At 36.1% G+C, this 19,304-nt stretch overlaps 2 protein-coding genes across 2 annotated transcripts; both read right to left on the reverse strand.

Moving 5' to 3' along the window:
• Nucleotides 1–9,648: 9,648 nt before the first annotated feature.
• Nucleotides 9,649–10,017, reverse strand: LOC145060545 (uncharacterized). Its single transcript, XM_079008192.1, has one exon. The coding sequence runs from the start codon at nt 10,015–10,017 to the stop codon at nt 9,649–9,651; it is 369 nt and encodes a 122-aa protein (XP_078864318.1).
• A 2,754-nt stretch (nt 10,018–12,771) lies between these two features.
• LOC145060546 (uncharacterized) lies at nt 12,772–18,581 on the reverse strand. The gene is made up of 4 exons (XM_079008193.1): nt 14,952–18,581; nt 14,431–14,671; nt 12,967–13,602; nt 12,772–12,872 (listed from the first exon to the last, which is right to left on the reverse strand). The coding sequence occupies exons 1-4, from the start codon at nt 18,579–18,581 to the stop codon at nt 12,772–12,774; spliced, it is 4,608 nt and encodes a 1,535-aa protein (XP_078864319.1).
• Nucleotides 18,582–19,304: the final 723 nt, after the last annotated feature.

The following is a 19,304-nucleotide window of genomic DNA, read 5'->3' on the forward strand; positions in this document are numbered from 1 at the left end:
TTTCCAGAAATACCCTTATTAGCTATCCACTTCCAAGATCCAAAAACCTTATCACACTTCTCTTTCAGTTTACTAACACTGACTTGAGGCTCAAGAACAGCAAGTAAACTCAAATTATTCCTCTTTATTAAACTAATTAACTCTTTTTGCTTAGGAGATTGATTAAATCCCCCAATATTCCAAATTCCAAAACTAAACACCATTGGAATAAGCTTCCATATTGGTATCATCCTCAGGGATACCACCTAAAACTTCCATTTGGTCTACAGTGTCCAGATAGTCTAAATCAGCTTCTGCAACACCCTTGGAAAAATCAAATTGATTTTCATCTTCCAGATCCTTTAAAACATCAAATTTATTAGAAGAAAAGAGATTCACAGAATTTCCATCTTTTACATTTTGCTGAATCCGATCAAAATTAGAGCTAATTTTGATACCACCCCCTGAATTCGGAATATATTTATGATCTCCTCCAGCCCTTATCATCACTTCTTCTTCCTTTTTATTTTCTTGAATATTGTAGTTCCCAGAAATTATCCCCAATTTATTCTTATTTCCCAAAACAGCCCCTGCATCATTCTCTTTTTAAAAAAAATTATTATTCTTATTTTTCTGCCCCTGTTCCACTTTTATATTTTTGAAATTACTTCCTTGCCCTTTTTCATGTGAAGAAACCCCTTTATAACTATTCCCTCCTTTATTCTTCCCGTTATACCGCTGAGAACTATTACTTCCTATTTTCCCACCTTGTTCTATTCCAAATCTAACATTTTTTGAACCAATCCCATTTTGCCCTTGAAAGCGATTCCCAGAACTAGCACCAGAATTTCCATAATTTGAATTATTCCCATTATGCCCCTGCATGCGATTTCCATTACCTGCCCCAATTCTTCCATTTTTCGAAAAATTCGCATATTGCCCCTGGTTCAATTTATGATTATTTCCAACAGCAGCTTCTTTAGAACTAGCATTCAAATTATTTCCTTTGTTTTTCTTCACCACAGTTTCAAACCCATCATTTTTCTCCTTAACTTCTTTGGTTGTAGCTAACAGAACTTCCATAAGATCAATTGTAACTCCTAACCCCTAACCCCTAACCCCTAACCCCTAACCCCTAAACCCTAAACCCTAAACCCTAAACCCTAAACCGTAAACCCTAAACCCTGAACCCTAAACCCTAAACCCTAAACCCTAAACCCTAAACCCTAACCCCTAAACCCTAAACCCTAACCCCTAACCCCTAACCCCTAACCCCTAAACCCTAAACCCTAACCCCTAACCCCTAACCCCTAACCCCTAACCCCTAACCCCTAAACCCTAACCCCTAAACCCTAAACCCTAAACCCTAAACCCTAAACCCTAAACCCTAAACCCTAAACCCTAAACCCTAAAACCCTAAAACCCTAAAACCAATCTTCCGGCCAAAACCAAGAACTATCAATCACAACATCTTTCACCTTATCAGAAATATTGAATCCAGCACTTGTTATTTCTCTCGGGGACAACACATAAGAAAAAGGGCCAAGAGGGTGCCAATCATCATACCACATGTATGTAATTTCTCCATTACCAATCACATTACAAAAATGATCACGACAAACCGATTTCAACTTTATCAAATTCCTCCAGCTCCAACTAAGACCATTCTTTTTCTCAACATCCCAAAAGCTTCTTCCTTTTAAGAGATTAAACTTAACCCACTTAACCCAAAGAGAATCAACATCAGAAAGAATCATCCAAATTCGTTTGGAAAGAATAGCTTTATTCCACATTCTCAAACTTCTTAGGCCCAACCCTCCATTAGCAACAGGTTTGCATATAGCCGACCAAGCCACTTTTGCTCTTCCTTTTTTCGATTCATCATGGTTCCACAAAAAATTCTTCATCATCTTTTCAATTTCCTTGATGACACTCATAGGAATAAGCATACTGGAAGCCCAATACACAGGAAACGAAAAAAGCACTGAAGAAATGAGCTGTAATCTTCCAGCATAAGATAAAAACTTATTCCTCCAATCACCTGTTCTTTTCCTGACTTTATCAACCAGCCTCTTACAATCTCTAATAAAAAGTCTCATAGAAATCAATGGCAGCCCCAAATAACGCATTGGTAATTTACCCTCCACAAAAGCAAGAGAGTCAAGAATTTTCTTCTTCATATTAGCCTTCACATTTCCAAAGAAAATATGACTTTTAGCAAGATTAGGATTAAGCCCAGCCACACCAGCGAATTCATCAAGAGCCTCTTTGATCACCTTAACAGAAGCTTTATTACCATGACAGAAAATCATTAAATCATCTGCAAAACAAAGGTGAGTAATCTTTTGCTTTTTACAGCCCCAATGGTACTTGAAAAATTTCTCATTACGAATCTTTCTTTGCAGAATCAAATTAAAAACCTCCATCACAAGCGTGAATAAATAAGGAGACAAAGGACAACCCTGCCTAAGCCCACGTTTGCCATCAAAATACCCATAGAAGGAACCATTTATACTTAGCATGAATGAAGGAGTCGTCACACAACACATTATCCATTTAATCATGACAGGATGAAATCCAAAGAAAAAAAGAATGTCCTGGAGAAAAGACCAATTAACCGTATCATAAGCTTTTTGTATGTCCACTTTCATGGCACACCGAGAAAACCCACGATCACGATGATATCCTCGAACTAATTCTTGAGATAACAAAATATTATCAATGATTGAACGACCAGGAATGAAAGCCGACTGATTATTTGACACAATGAACCTCAAATAATCCCTTATACGACCAACTATTATTTTACTTATACATTTGTAGATAACAGAGCAGCAAGAAATCGGCCTGTAATCACTAACTTTCCCAGGAGTATCAATCTTGGGCACCAAAGCAATCACCGTAGCATTAACTTCTTTGAGCAATCTGCCATTACAAAAAAATTCCTTAACAGCTTGGCACAGGTCATTCCCAATAACATCCCACATGGATTTAAAAAATTTTGCAGAAAAAACATCAGGCCCCGGAGCTTTATCATCTTCTATATCAAAAAGCGCACTTTTTATTTCCTCATCAGTGACCACTTTAACCATATCAGCAGCATGCACAAGATCAAGTTTCTTAGAGAACAAAGAAGAAGGATTATCAATAACAGCACAAGGTATCTCGGTTCCCAGAAACTCACTAAAATATTTAATGAAAACATTAGGAACATTTTCACCCTCAACCCATTTTCCTTCTTCATTCAAAACAGCACGTATGCTATTTCTATTTATTTTGCCTTTGACAATTTTATGGAAATATTTTGAGTTGCTATCTCCCTCCTTTAACCAGCTCACTTTCGCCTTTTGCTTTAAAAAACACTCTTCTTCTGCATGAGCCTTATTTAATTCACCAAGAAAAATAGCTTCCAACTCCCTAAGATCTGGATTAAACGGATCTTTATCAAGATCAACTTGCACAGCATCAAGCTCTTTTCGACAATGAGTAACCTTCTCAGACAGATGACCTTGATCTTTAAATAATTTCCGTATTGGCTTTTTAAGAATCTTGAGTTTTTAACTAGCCGAAACATCTTTATTCCGTGAACTTCATTTCTCCAATGAGTTTCAACCAAAGGTTTTAACTCATTACAAAGAGTGAGAACATTAGGGAATTTAAACGGTAAGACTTTATACTTCATCTTCAAAGGAATTTTAATAATCACAGGGCTGTGATCAGAAATACCGTAAGGAAGGAAAGAAGCATAAATGGTGGGAAAATCCTCAATCAATCTGCTGTTTCCCATAACACGATCAAGCTTCTTTAGAATGCCATTACTTCCACGAGGCTTTTGGTTCCAAGTGAAGTTCAAACCATTGCAGTTTATGTCTTGAAGATCAAGGCTGTTAATGCAATCAAGAAAATCCACCATCCCATTTGTGAGTCTAGACGAACCCGCTGTGCTTTCATTCAGATTGAGAATTAACATTAAAATCCCCTCCAATAACCCACGGATCATCTTTAACAAATCCCTTATGATTCTTGAGAGAAGACCATAAAACTTTTCTTTCAGTATACTTATTGGCAGCATAGACAAAGGAACAGAAAACATATTTATTATTGTTTGGAAAACTAATTTTGCAATGTAAAACTTGATCATTTTGATCAATCAAGTTTACATCAAAGAGATTAGAGTTCCATCCAACAATAATTCGAATGGTATTTCCAGAAATACCCTTATTAGCTATCCACTTCCAAGATCCAAAAACCTTATCACACTTCTCTTTCAGTTTACTAACACTGACTTGAGGCTCAAGAACAGCAAGTAAACTCAAATTATTCCTCTTTATTAAACTAATTAACTCTTTTTGCTTAGGAGATTGATTAAATCCCCCAATATTCCAAATTCCAAAACTAAACACCATTGGAATAAGCTTCCATATTGGTATCATCCTCAGGGATACCACCTAAAACTTCCATTTGGTCTACAGTGTCCAGATAGTCTAAATCAGCTTCTGCAACACCCTTGGAAAAATCAAATTGATTTTCATCTTCCAGATCCTTTAAAACATCAAATTTATTAGAAGAAAAGAGATTCACAGAATTTCCATCTTTTACATTTTGCTGAATCCGATCAAAATTAGAGCTAATTTTGATACCACCCCCTGAATTCGGAATATATTTATGATCTCCTCCAGCCCTTATCATCACTTCTTCTTCCTTTTTATTTTCTTGAATATTGTAGTTCCCAGAAATTATCCCCAATTTATTCTTATTTCCCAAAACAGCCCCTGCATCATTCTCTTTTTAAAAAAAATTATTATTCTTATTTTTCTGCCCCTGTTCCACTTTTATATTTTTGAAATTACTTCCTTGCCCTTTTTCATGTGAAGAAACCCCTTTATAACTATTCCCTCCTTTATTCTTCCCGTTATACCCCTGAGAACTATTACTTCCTATTTTCCCACCTTGTTCTATTCCAAATCTAACATTTTTTGAACCAATCCCATTTTGCCCTTGAAAGCGATTCCCAGAACTAGCACCAGAATTTCCATAATTTGAATTATTCCCATTATGCCCCTGCATGCGATTTCCATTACCTGCCCCAATTCTTCCATTTTTCGAAAAATTCGCATATTGCCCCTGGTTCAATTTATGATTATTTCCAACAGCAGCTTCTTTAGAACTAGCATTCAAATTATTTCCTTTGTTTTTCTTCACCACAGTTTCAAACCCATCATTTTTCTCCTTAACTTCTTTGGTTGTAGCTAACAGAACTTCCATAAGATCAATTGTAACTCCTAACCCCTAACCCCTAACCCCTAAACCCTAAACCCTAAACCCTAAACCCTAAACCGTAAACCCTAAACCCTAAACCCTAAACCCTAACCCCTAACCCCTAACCCCTAACCCCTAAACCCTAAACCCTAAACCCTAACCCCTAACCCCTAAACCCTAACCCCTAAACCCTAAACCCTAAACCCTAAACCCTAAACCCTAAACCCTAAACCCTAAACCCTAAAACCCTAAAACCCTAAAACCAATCTTCCGGCCAAAACCAAGAACTATCAATCACAACATCTTTCACCTTATCAGAAATATTGAATCCAGCACTTGTTATTTCTCTCGGGGACAACACATAAGAAAAAGGGCCAAGAGGGTGCCAATCATCATACCACATGTATGTAATTTCTCCATTACCAATCACATTACAAAAATGATCACGACAAACCGATTTCAACTTTATCAAATTCCTCCAGCTCCAACTAAGACCATTCTTTTTCTCAACATCCCAAAAGCTTCTTCCTTTTAAGAGATTAAACTTAACCCACTTAACCCAAAGAGAATCAACATCAGAAAGAATCATCCAAATTCGTTTGGAAAGAATAGCTTTATTCCACATTCTCAAACTTCTTAGGCCCAACCCTCCATTAGCAACAGGTTTGCATATAGCCGACCAAGCCACTTTTGCTCTTCCTTTTTTCGATTCATCATGGTTCCACAAAAAATTCTTCATCATCTTTTCAATTTCCTTGATGACACTCATAGGAATAAGCATACTGGAAGCCCAATACACAGGAAACGAAAAAAGCACTGAAGAAATGAGCTGTAATCTTCCAGCATAAGATAAAAACTTATTCCTCCAATCACCTGTTCTTTTCCTGACTTTATCAACCAGCCTCTTACAATCTCTAATAAAAAGTCTCATAGAAATCAATGGCAGCCCCAAATAACGCATTGGTAATTTACCCTCCACAAAAGCAAGAGAGTCAAGAATTTTCTTCTTCATATTAGCCTTCACATTTCCAAAGAAAATATGACTTTTAGCAAGATTAGGATTAAGCCCAGCCACACCAGCGAATTCATCAAGAGCCTCTTTGATCACCTTAACAGAAGCTTTATTACCATGACAGAAAATCATTAAATCATCTGCAAAACAAAGGTGAGTAATCTTTTGCTTTTTACAGCCCCAATGGTACTTGAAAAATTTCTCATTACGAATCTTTCTTTGCAGAATCAAATTAAAAACTTCCATCACAAGCGTGAATAAATAAGGAGACAAAGGACAACCCTGCCTAAGCCCACGTTTGCCATCAAAATACCCATAGAAGGAACCATTTATACTTAGCATGAATGAAGGAGTCGTCACACAACACATTATCCATTTAATCATGACATGATGAAATCCAAAGAAAAAAAGAATGTCCTGGAGAAAAGACCAATTAACCGTATCATAAGCTTTTTGTATGTCCACTTTCATGGCACACCGAGAAAACCCACGATCACGATGATATCCTCGAACTAATTCTTGAGATAACAAAATATTATCAATGATTGAACGACCAGGAATGAAAGCCGACTGATTATTTGACACAATGAACCTCAAATAATCCCTTATACGACCAACTATTATTTTACTTATACATTTGTAGATAACAGAGCAGCAAGAAATCGGCCTGTAATCACTAACTTTCCCAGGAGTATCAATCTTGGGCACCAAAGCAATCACCGTAGCATTAACTTCTTTGAGCAATCTGCCATTACAAAAAAATTCCTTAACAGCTTGGCACAGGTCATTCCCAATAACATCCCACATGGATTTAAAAAATTTTGCAGAAAAAACATCAGGCCCCGGAGCTTTATCATCTTCTATATCAAAAAGCGCACTTTTTATTTCCTCATCAGTGACCACTTTAACCATATCAGCAGCATGCACAAGATCAAGTTTCTTAGAGAACAAAGAAGAAGGATTATCAATAACAGCACAAGGTATCTCGGTTCCCAGAAACTCACTAAAATATTTAATGAAAACATTAGGAACATTTTCACCCTCAACCCATTTTCCTTCTTCATTCAAAACAGCACGTATGCTATTTCTATTTATTTTGCCTTTGACAATTTTATGGAAATATTTTGAGTTGCTATCTCCCTCCTTTAACCAGCTCACTTTCGCCTTTTGCTTTAAAAAACACTCTTCTTCTGCATGAGCCTTATTTAATTCACCAAGAAAAATAGCTTCCAACTCCCTAAGATCTGGATTAAACGGATCTTTATCAAGATCAACTTGCACAGCATCAAGCTCTTTTCGACAATGAGTAACCTTCTCAGACAGATGACCTTGATCTTTAAATAATTTCCGTATTGGCTTTTTAAGAATCTTGAGTTTTTAACTAGCCGAAACATCTTTATTCCGTGAACTTCATTTCTCCAATGAGTTTCAACCAAAGGTTTTAACTCATTACAAAGAGTGAGAACATTAGGGAATTTAAACGGTAAGACTTTATACTTCATCTTCAAAGGAATTTTAATAATCACAGGGCTGTGATCAGAAATACCGTAAGGAAGGAAAGAAGCATAAATGGTGGGAAAATCCTCAATCAATCTGCTGTTTCCCATAACACGATCAAGCTTCTTTAGAATGCCATTACTTCCACGAGGCTTTTGGTTCCAAGTGAAGTTCAAACCATTGCAGTTTATGTCTTGAAGATCAAGGCTGTTAATGCAATCAAGAAAATCCACCATCCCATTTGTGAGTCTAGACGAACCCGCTGTGCTTTCATTCAGATTGAGAATTAACATTAAAATCCCCTCCAATAACCCACGGATCATCTTTAACAAATCCCTTATGATTCTTGAGAGAAGACCATAAAACTTTTCTTTCAGTATACTTATTGGCAGCATAGACAAAGGAACAGAAAACATATTTATTATTGTTTGGAAAACTAATTTTGCAATGTAAAACTTGATCATTTTGATCAATCAAGTTTACATCAAAGAGATTAGAGTTCCATCCAACAATAATTCGAATGGTATTTCCAGAAATACCCTTATTAGCTATCCACTTCCAAGATCCAAAAACCTTATCACACTTCTCTTTCAGTTTACTAACACTGACTTGAGGCTCAAGAACAGCAAGTAAACTCAAATTATTCCTCTTTATTAAACTAATTAACTCTTTTTGCTTAGGAGATTGATTAAATCCCCCAATATTCCAAATTCCAAAACTAAACACCATTGGAATAAGCTTCCATATTGGTATCATCCTCAGGGATACCACCTAAAACTTCCATTTGGTCTACAGTGTCCAGATAGTCTAAATCAGCTTCTGCAACACCCTTGGAAAAATCAAATTGATTTTCATCTTCCAGATCCTTTAAAACATCAAATTTATTAGAAGAAAAGAGATTCACAGAATTTCCATCTTTTACATTTTGCTGAATCCGATCAAAATTAGAGCTAATTTTGATACCACCCCCTGAATTCGGAATATATTTATGATCTCCTCCAGCCCTTATCATCACTTCTTCTTCCTTTTTATTTTCTTGAATATTGTAGTTCCCAGAAATTATCCCCAATTTATTCTTATTTCCCAAAACAGCCCCTGCATCATTCTCTTTTTAAAAAAAATTATTATTCTTATTTTTCTGCCCCTGTTCCACTTTTATATTTTTGAAATTACTTCCTTGCCCTTTTTCATGTGAAGAAACCCCTTTATAACTATTCCCTCCTTTATTCTTCCCGTTATACCCCTGAGAACTATTACTTCCTATTTTCCCACCTTGTTCTATTCCAAATCTAACATTTTTTGAACCAATCCCATTTTGCCCTTGAAAGCGATTCCCAGAACTAGCACCAGAATTTCCATAATTTGAATTATTCCCATTATGCCCCTGCATGCGATTTCCATTACCTGCCCCAATTCTTCCATTTTTCGAAAAATTCGCATATTGCCCCTGGTTCAATTTATGATTATTTCCAACAGCAGCTTCTTTAGAACTAGCATTCAAATTATTTCCTTTGTTTTTCTTCACCACAGTTTCAAACCCATCATTTTTCTCCTTAACTTCTTTGGTTGTAGCTAACAGAACTTCCATAAGATCAATTGTAACTCCTAACCCCTAACCCCTAACCCCTAACCCCTAACCCCTAAACCCTAAACCCTAAACCCTAAACCGTAAACCCTAAACCCTAAACCCTAAACCCTAAACCCTAAACCCTAAACCCTAAACCCTAACCCCTAAACCCTAAACCCTAACCCCTAACCCCTAACCCCTAACCCCTAAACCCTAAACCCTAAACCCTAAACCCTAACCCCTAACCCCTAACCCCTAACCCCTAAACCCTAACCCCTAAACCCTAAACCCTAAACCCTAAACCCTAAACCCTAAACCCTAAAACCCTAAAACCCTAAAACCAATCTTCCGGCCAAAACCAAGAACTATCAATCACAACATCTTTCACCTTATCAGAAATATTGAATCCAGCACTTGTTATTTCTCTCGGGGACAACACATAAGAAAAAGGGCCAAGAGGGTGCCAATCATCATACCACATGTATGTAATTTCTCCATTACCAATCACATTACAAAAATGATCACGACAAACCGATTTCAACTTTATCAAATTCCTCCAGCTCCAACTAAGACCATTCTTTTTCTCAACATCCCAAAAGCTTCTTCCTTTTAAGAGATTAAACTTAACCCACTTAACCCAAAGAGAATCAACATCAGAAAGAATCATCCAAATTCGTTTGGAAAGAATAGCTTTATTCCACATTCTCAAACTTCTTAGGCCCAACCCTCCATTAGCAACAGGTTTGCATATAGCCGACCTGCCCCAATTCTTCCATTTTTCGAAAAATTCGCATATTGCCCCTGGTTCAATTTATGATTATTTCCAACAGCAGCTTCTTTAGAACTAGCATTCAAATTATTTCCTTTGTTTTTCTTCACCACAGTTTCAAACCCATCATTTTTCTCCTTAACTTCTTTGGTTGTAGCTAACAGAACTTCCATAAGATCAATTGTAACTCCTTCTTTCCCTTTTTCAATTTTGCTTTTCTCCTCTTCCTCTATCTTTTCTTTCGCAATAACAACTCCACAATTAGAATCCCTATGGCCATAAACTTTACAGTGGGAACACTTAGAAGGATTCCAAGCATTTTCAATTCTGCATTTAGAAACAATTCTTTCACCCGTAATTAAATCAGAAGAGCAAACTTGAATTTCTTTAAGCCATTCCTTAGCAGCCGACATCTCAATCAAAACTCTCATAAATGCCGGCCTACCCCAGTGGTTTTGACACATATTAGCAGTGTGAGAATCAACATCAAGAGGCTTCCCAATTTCCCAAGCTATGTAACTTAACCCCGTCCCATTCCAATATTCTAAAGGAACATTGAAAATTTTGACCCAAACTGGAACTTTATCATGCTGATCCTTTACTGAACTAACACCAGTAGTCCACCTTCTTACAAAAAGAGCACTTTCAAACACCATCCATACACCTCCTTCCAGAACCGAGATTAATCCTTGCTCATTACTAAATCTGAAAAAATAGATGCCTTCATCATTGACCATAACTTCTTCAAGACCAAATTTCTTCCACATATTATGCGCAAATTTGTTGACATTGAAAAAACTCACATGCTTGTCAATGAAATATCCATATAAAGTGGTTTTAAAAGGGCTGCAACCTTTTAAAATATCACTAATAGGCATTTCTACAACTCCCTCCGGAAGTTTAGAATCTTTTTTCACACTAGCAATGAGATTAGCTGCATTAAGCTTCTTTCCACTCACTTTTTCAGCATAAGAAATCTGGCTCACATTCTTAATATCACTTCCATCAGACTTAATATCATTTTCCACAGGAGCTGAATTAGGAATTTGACTTTTACTCTTGGATTTACTACAATTAACTTCTTCCAGCATAGACTCGGAAATTAGAAGACCACCATTGCTATTCTTCAATTTCTCTTTGCTAGAATCTTTCCCATCAATAACCATCTTTTCATCTTTTTCTTCTTCCTCTTCATCAACAAAATTAAATCTAAATTCTCCATCATTCTCAATGTCTAATTGGTTGAATTTCGCAGGAAAATGATAAACAATTTCATTACAAACCTCTTCTAGCTGCTTGCTAACCAGCTCATCTATTTCAAATTTTCCTTTCTCTTTCTTAACCTTCACTAAAGGCTGCATAGAACAAATTTTTTCCAATTCAACCACAATAGGACCATTATCTTCAACAATAGGAACACCCTCAAGCAATATACTAACCACTGTTTCCCCAACTTTTCCTAAACCAATAGAAGCTTCAACCCCAGAAGATCTCTTCATCTCAATAGAAGCTGGAAATAAAGAAGAAGAAGCTTTAAAAGGAATTCTATTCTTACCAAAATTAGCTTCAACCTGCTTTTTGACTTTGCTAGTGCATAGCTTGTGGAAAACCTTCTCTTTCTTTTTGTTGCTAAGATCCTTCCAGTTCAAGAGGAGATCATTCCTTTGACTCACAGATGAAATCTTCTTTACAGAATCAATCAAGTCCTCATTAGAATTTTCAGCATCACTACCACTACCATATTTCTTCTTTGTGAATCTGAGACCATGAACAAAGCCTTCCTTTTCACTTACCGATAAACAGTTCCAGAAGGTCAACATAGCATTCTTCTCTCCAGGACAACAAAATTGATTAATATCTTTCTCAAATTCAATAACAGCAGGGCTTAGATTTGATAACGAACCTTCAGTCTTTATAATTGGAATGCTCACACTAGAAGATACCATGGAAGCTCCAGCTATGATATCAAAAGTAGACTTAGACGAATTCTTCACTCCAATCACCGATCCCACAGATGCCAATGCAGAACCATTCACAGAACCCCCAATCACATCATTCATCCCTTTAATTTCACTAGGATTCATAGCATTTCCATCAATAAAGGAAGTATCCATTGAATTCAACTCAGACTTAGAAGAATCATGAACAATCGCATCTCCCAATCCTTTGGATTCAGTCATATTTGCTTCCAATTCAAACTTATTAACGAGAAGAGATACCGATGTAGCCTTCAATGAGTCAGATGATACCACAGGAACAATACCGGCATCAAACTTCAACTTATTTTTCGCAACCACACTTTTTCCTTTTTTCTTCATAATAACATCAGCCTCCAAATCTGGTGGAACTCCCTCCATGGAACCAAATCAATGATATCCACAGGACGAGCAGACGAAGACGATCAAAATAAGACCGGCCTCAACAAATTCCGACGACGGAGCAAGGACCGGTGCCGGAAAAACGGTTGAAAAAACGGGGGAAACACAGGGTTTAGGGTTTAGGGTTTTTTTTTTTTTTTTTTTGGGAAAAAGGCCGAAGCCTTGGCAAAGATTTTATAAATTCAAAAAAAGAAAAACAAGAGTTATGTCATTTTAGGACAAACCCCAAAAATGACCAAAATCCAAATGTCAAGTAAATACCAAAACCAAAGGCTAACCCTAGCAACAAAGTATCCAAAGAAAATACATTTTATTCTATCCCAACTCCACAATCCGGAGTGGTCTTCAAAATTCCTTTCCCTTTTGAAATGAACTCGCCTTTTTTCCTTCCAAACTTCAAAAATGCAATCTCTATATATACTCCACATCCATGAGTGTAAAATAACACAAAGTCTATGAACAAAATTATCCCGTGTGTCCCACAAGTAAATGCAAATAATGTCACTTTTCCAATTCCCAATAATAACCACCATAACCATATTCTTTCTTCTCACTATTCTTTTGTCTTTATTATCTTTTATGCATCTCAAAAGTATATTGCTATAAAAAGCCAAAGTATCATTCTCTCTTTTTTTCTTATTCACAATCTTCCACTTTTTGCAATCTTCATCCAACCATCTTTGATCTCTTTGACTCTTCCTCTTTCCATTCCATTTGCCATCTTCAATATTCACTATCCTCGCCTCTTTGATGCTTTTCCCATCTCTAGATTTTTTATGGATAAAATCATAAAACCCACCAACTAAATTACTTGGATTTGAACCAAGATTTTTGAACTTTTTACGGAAAAAGTTGAAAAACCAAACTATAATTCCCGGATTTGAACCGGATAAATTCATCCTTTTTTGGAAAAAAGGGGCCAACCACATGACTAGACTACTTGGAATTGAACCAAGATTTAAATTCTTTTTATGGAAAAAGAAAGAAAACCACCCGACTAAAAGCTCCGGATTTGAACCGGACAAAATCATCCTTTTTTGGAAAAAAGGGGCAAACCACTTGACTATATCACTTGGAATTGAACCAAGATTTATCCCTAAATGAATAGGATTGAACCAATTATTTTCGGGAATTGAACCCTCTAGCAATAAATTGCCGAAAAAATTAAGGATATAATTAAATATCCTTCCGTCAATTCCTTTGAAATACACACCTTGTTTCCAAGGCCGGGGTTCATTTTTAAGGGAAAAAATGATAAAAATCCCGATTCCGTCAATTCCTTTTATATACACGTCTCGTTTCCAAGACGGAAAATCATAACAATTGAGAAACCCCAATTGAAAATGATAAAATTCCACTTCATAAGGACTTAACCAAATGAACCTCGGGATCAAACCGAGATGCACTTTACTTTTAAGGGAAAAAGTAATAAAAATCTCATATCCGTCAAATCCTTGAAAATACACACCTTGTTTCCAAGGCGGAAATTCACAATAAATGAAAATAAATTCCAAGTATTGATGAAATTTGACCACATCATAAGGTATAAACCAAATGATACTCGGGATTAAACCGAGTTGCAATCCAATTTTAAGGGAAAAATTGGTAGAAATCCCATGACTGTCAATTCCTTTGAAAAAATATTGGATATGGACTTCTTCATAATCAAACAAATTCAACAATATCCAATAATTCCAATTTTGCCCTTTAACCATAATAACATTCACACTTCTGTTATACTCCAAACCAATGGTTTTAATAAAATCACATTTCTTTATTTTATTAAACCCAGCCAAACTCGAAGAAAATATCGCAAAAGAACAACAAATGAACTCCTTCACATTAATTTGACCATATTGCCCCTGCCTCATCATCCTAATATTCCAGGGAAATATTTTCTCAATGATATTCCTATCACTATGTGAGACCCACCAAACTCCATAATGATCTTCCCAGCTACCAAATTTACCATAAATAGAATAATGCCCAAAATGCCCTTGCTTGTTTTCTAACTCAATTAAGCCCAGGACACGTAGATCATTACCCCACCCATTCCTACCTTCAATTTTTATTTGTTTATCGCAAGACCAACCCATCAAATTCCTGTAATTATTCTCATCACTTCGCATTCTGTCATCATTTTTGTAATTCTCGATCAGCCCCTGTTCCATGAAGAAAAAACGGCTGCTTTCATTGTTCAATTCTATCTCCTGCCAAGCTTTCAAAAAATCCTTATAATCGAGGTCATACACGAACCCACAGCCCACGACCTGATTATCCTTTTTATTTTTCCTCCTAAATTGACCAAAATACCCTTTGTTCCAGATTTTTAATCTCTCGGTTTTATTAATTTCCCTTCTTTTTTCCTCCATATCGATAACAGAATCATTAATCTGCCATCGATTCCTCACCATCCACCAGCTCAACATCTCATTCGATCCAATCCTTTTCTTAATTACAAAATTCATGGATATGATCAATTTTATTAACAGGGACATTCCACTTCTTGCAGATTTCTTCATTAAGCCCAAGATATCCCATATTAAGACTGAATATCTTAAGCCTAATATCATCCATAATTATCTTAACAGTGACATCCACCGAATTTCTCTGTTTTCCAAATAACCTTTTATTTCTTTCATTCCAGATATGATAAACAGAAGCTGCCAAAGCCATTTTTTTGATGAAATTCTCAATACTCTTTCTCTTTAAAGAACTTTGGAATTCTTTGATTATCTCACTCCAATTGCCAGGTCTGTGACTCATGTTCACCTTAATCTTGATCAAATTCCAAACTTCATTTGGGTATTTGCATTCGAAGAATAAGTGCGAATGGGAATCTATTTGATTATTACAGAACACACAACAAAATTCACTTGTGTCTTTCCATTTCTTCATCCTATCTTGTGTTCTGAGTCTTCCAAGAATAGCAAGCCAAAGAATAAAACAATGGCTTGGAATTCGATTTTGAAACCACACCAACTCATACCATTCTACAATTGGCTCACTGCATATAAGGGACGAAGAAACCTGGCTAACAGCAAAAGGAACAATCTTACCATTATAATTCCGCCAACACACCTCATCCTTTTTTCCCCTGACAAGCTTAAGCACTGGAAATTCATTCAGCTGAGGAATCATATTTAACCAATCAGCAGGCCAATTCCAATTATCATTAACAATAACCTCGCTAACTTTGTCCTTTATATTATATCCTGCATTAGAAATTTCCCTAGGAGACAGGACATAACATAAAGGCCCCAACTTATGCCAATTATCAAACCACATGAAAGTATTTTCTCCATTACCAATCTGAGTGTAAAAAGAATCTCGCAAAAAAGGTCTTATCTTCAATAAATTCCTCCAACTCCAACTCATTTTATCTTTTGTTCCCACATCCCAAAAACTCCTTCCTTCAAGATGATAAAATTTGACCCATTTCACCCACAGAGAATCATGCCCGCTGATAATTTTCCAAATTCTGCTTGAAAGAAGAGCAATGTTCCAATCTTGAAGGTTTTTCAACCCAAGCCCACCATACTTCTTTGGCTTACAGATATCATTCCAAGAGACCTTGGCAATTCCTTTACTATTTTGTCCACTGCTCCACAGGAAATTTCTCATTAATTTTTCAACTTCTTTGATTATACCTTTCGGTAATAACATCACAGAAGCCCAGTAGACAGGAAGAGAAGTAAGAACTGCACTGATCAATTGAAGCCTGCCCGCATAAGAAAGAGACTTGTTCTTCCAGTCATTAACTCTATTCTTCACTTTATCTATGAGACCCTTGCAATCTCTATTAAATAACTTAGTAGAGACCAAAGGAATCCCAAGATATTTCATAGGCAACTTTCCTTCAACAAAAGGAAGAATTCTTAAAATTTTCCTTTTAACTGGTTCCTTAACATTCCCAAAAAATATATGGCTTTTAGTTAAATTGGGAACAAGACCTGTTGAAATAGCAAATTCATCCATTGCCTTCTTAACAACCTTTATCGATCCAGCATTTCCATGACAAAATACCATCAAATCATCAGCAAAACATAAGTGTGTGATTTCCTGCTCTTTACATCTCCAATGATACTTGAAATCGTTGCTCTCCCTTATACCCCTTTTAAGCATCAGGTTAAACACTTCCATAACAAGGGTAAAAAGGTAAGGGGAAAGGGGGCATCCCTGCCTAAGTCCCCTTCTTCCTTGAAAAAACCCATGAAAGTTCCCATTTATATTGATCATAAATGAAGAAGTAGAAACACAGTTCATGATCCATTTTATCATAGTCTCATGGAATCCAAACTCTTTCAAAATGCTTAGAAGAAAATTCCAATTAACCGTATCATAGGCTTTTTGAATGTCCACTTTCATAGCACAACGAGCAAATCCCCTATCAATGTGATAGCCCTTGACAAGTTCTTGAGATAGAAGAACATTATCCAATATAGACCTCCCCGGGATAAAAGCCGACTGGTTATCAGAAACCAAACACCCAAGATGTTCTCTGATACGATTAACTATAATTTTACTAATGCATTCATAAATGACGTTGCAACAAGAAATCGGGCGATAATCTGCAACCTTGCCAGGAGTCGGAATTTTCGGAACTAAAGCAATAACCGTGGCATTTATTTCCTTGAGAATCTTTTTAGACAGAAAAAATTCCTTAACTGCACAGCAAAAATCATCCCCAACAATCCTCCAAGCCTTTTTAAAGAATTTGGAAGAATAGCCATCAGGTCCAGGCGCTTTGTCATCATCAATATCAAAAAGAGCAGCCTTGATTTCCTCATTTGTAACTTCTTTTACCATTTCAACAGCTTGTTGGTTATCAAGTTTCCTTAAAAACAGATTTTCCGGATTAACAATAGGTTCCACAGCATGCTCAACTCCAAGAAATTCGCTGAAATAATCAACAATTACTTTAAAAGCCTCTTCTCCTTCCTTCCAACTTCCATTTCCATCAACGATAGTTTCTATTCTATTTCTGTTAATTTTTCCTTTTACAACTTTATGAAAATAGGCTGAATTAGCATCTCCTTCCTTGAGCCATTGAACTTTTGCTCTTTGTTTTAAATAACACTCTTCTTCCCAGCTAGCTTTCAGAAAAGATTGAAGATAAATTCCTTCTTCAAATCTCAAATCTTCATTATGAGGATCAATGTCAAGACAATTTTGGATCCTGCATAATTCCTCTCTGCACTTGGAAACTTTTTCTGCATAATTGCCATGGGTCTTCAACAAATTCCTTAGAGGCTTTTTAAGAATTTTTAATTTCTGACACAACCTGAACATCCCAAGCCCCTCAATTTCAGAATTCCAAAAATTTTCAACAATGGGGAGAAAATTATCAACCAACACAAGAGAATTCACAAACTTGAAAGGTCTTATCCTGAATTTCTTTTTAACTGGGAATTTAATAATCATAGGGCTGTGATCCGAATTCCTATAAGGCTGAAAATTAGCAAACACATTGGGAAAGTCTTCAATAAGCTTCATATTCCCCAAGACGCGATCAAGTTTTTTCAAAGCTCCAGAAACTCCTCTCGGCCTTTGATTCCACGTGTAATGTAGCCCATTTCGATTAATATCTTGGACTTCAATACGATTAATGCATTCATTGAATTCCACCATACCCCTTGTTATTTTTGAACTACCAGCCATTGAATCCACCAGCTCCCTAGTAACATTAAAATCTCCAGCAATCAACCAAGATTGACCATTAACCAAATAAAAATGCTTTTCCATCGAATCCCAAAGCTTTCTTCTGTCTATATAATAATTGCATCCATAGACAAAAGAACAAAACAACCTTTTATTATCTTTTATGAAAAGAACTTGACAATGCATCACTTGGCTATTAGCATCCAACGGCATGACCACAATTTCATCCGGATCCCATCCAATAATAATACGAGTGCCTTTAGGGCTCACATCTTGATTTGAAATCCACATCCAGTTCCCAAAAACATTATTACACGTCGTTTGCAACTTATTGAATCTTAGCTGAGACTCAAGAATAGCAAACAAAGACAAATTATTGCTTCTAATCACATTCTTTATTTCCTCCTGTTTTGGCCTTAAATTCGAACCCCTCACATTCCAACACCCTATATTCATCATCATTGATCAACAAATTCTTTTTCAGTGTTTGTCTCCTGGCCACCTCCAGTTAAAATCTCCGGATCCATCTCATCAAGATAAGACATATCCCTTAAACCCAAATCAGCAAGAACATCAAAAGGGTTTTGTGTTATAATTTCATCTTGAACATCTTTTCCAAAAGTACAACTTATATTATCAAAATTAGAACTCACTTTAAACTCCATTTGCTTCTTTGGGATATACACTTTTTTCTGATTTTCTTCTTTTTTCCCCTGCATTCCATCTTTCTTGGCATTGAAGTTTTCGATTACATTCTTCACTCTTGTTCCTAATTTTTCTTTTGGAATAAACACCCCTGTTCCACTCTTTTTCCCATTTTTATCTTCTTTTGACTGAAATACCCCTCTCTCTTTCTCATCTTTTTTTAGATTTCCTACAGCAAATTTCGAATAATTACCCCCTTTATTCCGATTTTCTGCCCCTTTATTGCTTCGATCTTCTTTTTGGATTTCTTTTTGATTTTCTTGCTCTTTAACTTTTTTATTTTTTCCCATTTCTTGATTATCCATATCTCTTGAACTTGCTTAATTCTTGTTAACATCCATTTCTTCATTAACAAGCTTTGAGTTTTTCTCCAAGGACTTAATTAAATCCACTTTCCCTTCTTCATTAATAATCACACCATTATTGATTTTTTGCCCTTTGTTGTTTTTCTTTGTGACTAAAACGAAACCATCATCA

The sequence above is a fragment of the Lactuca serriola genome, chromosome 6 (genome assembly GCF_051521515.1).
Source record: "Lactuca serriola cultivar US96UC23 chromosome 6, Lser_US96UC23_V15, whole genome shotgun sequence".
In the NCBI taxonomy this organism is placed as follows: Eukaryota; Viridiplantae; Streptophyta; class Magnoliopsida; order Asterales; family Asteraceae; genus Lactuca; species Lactuca serriola.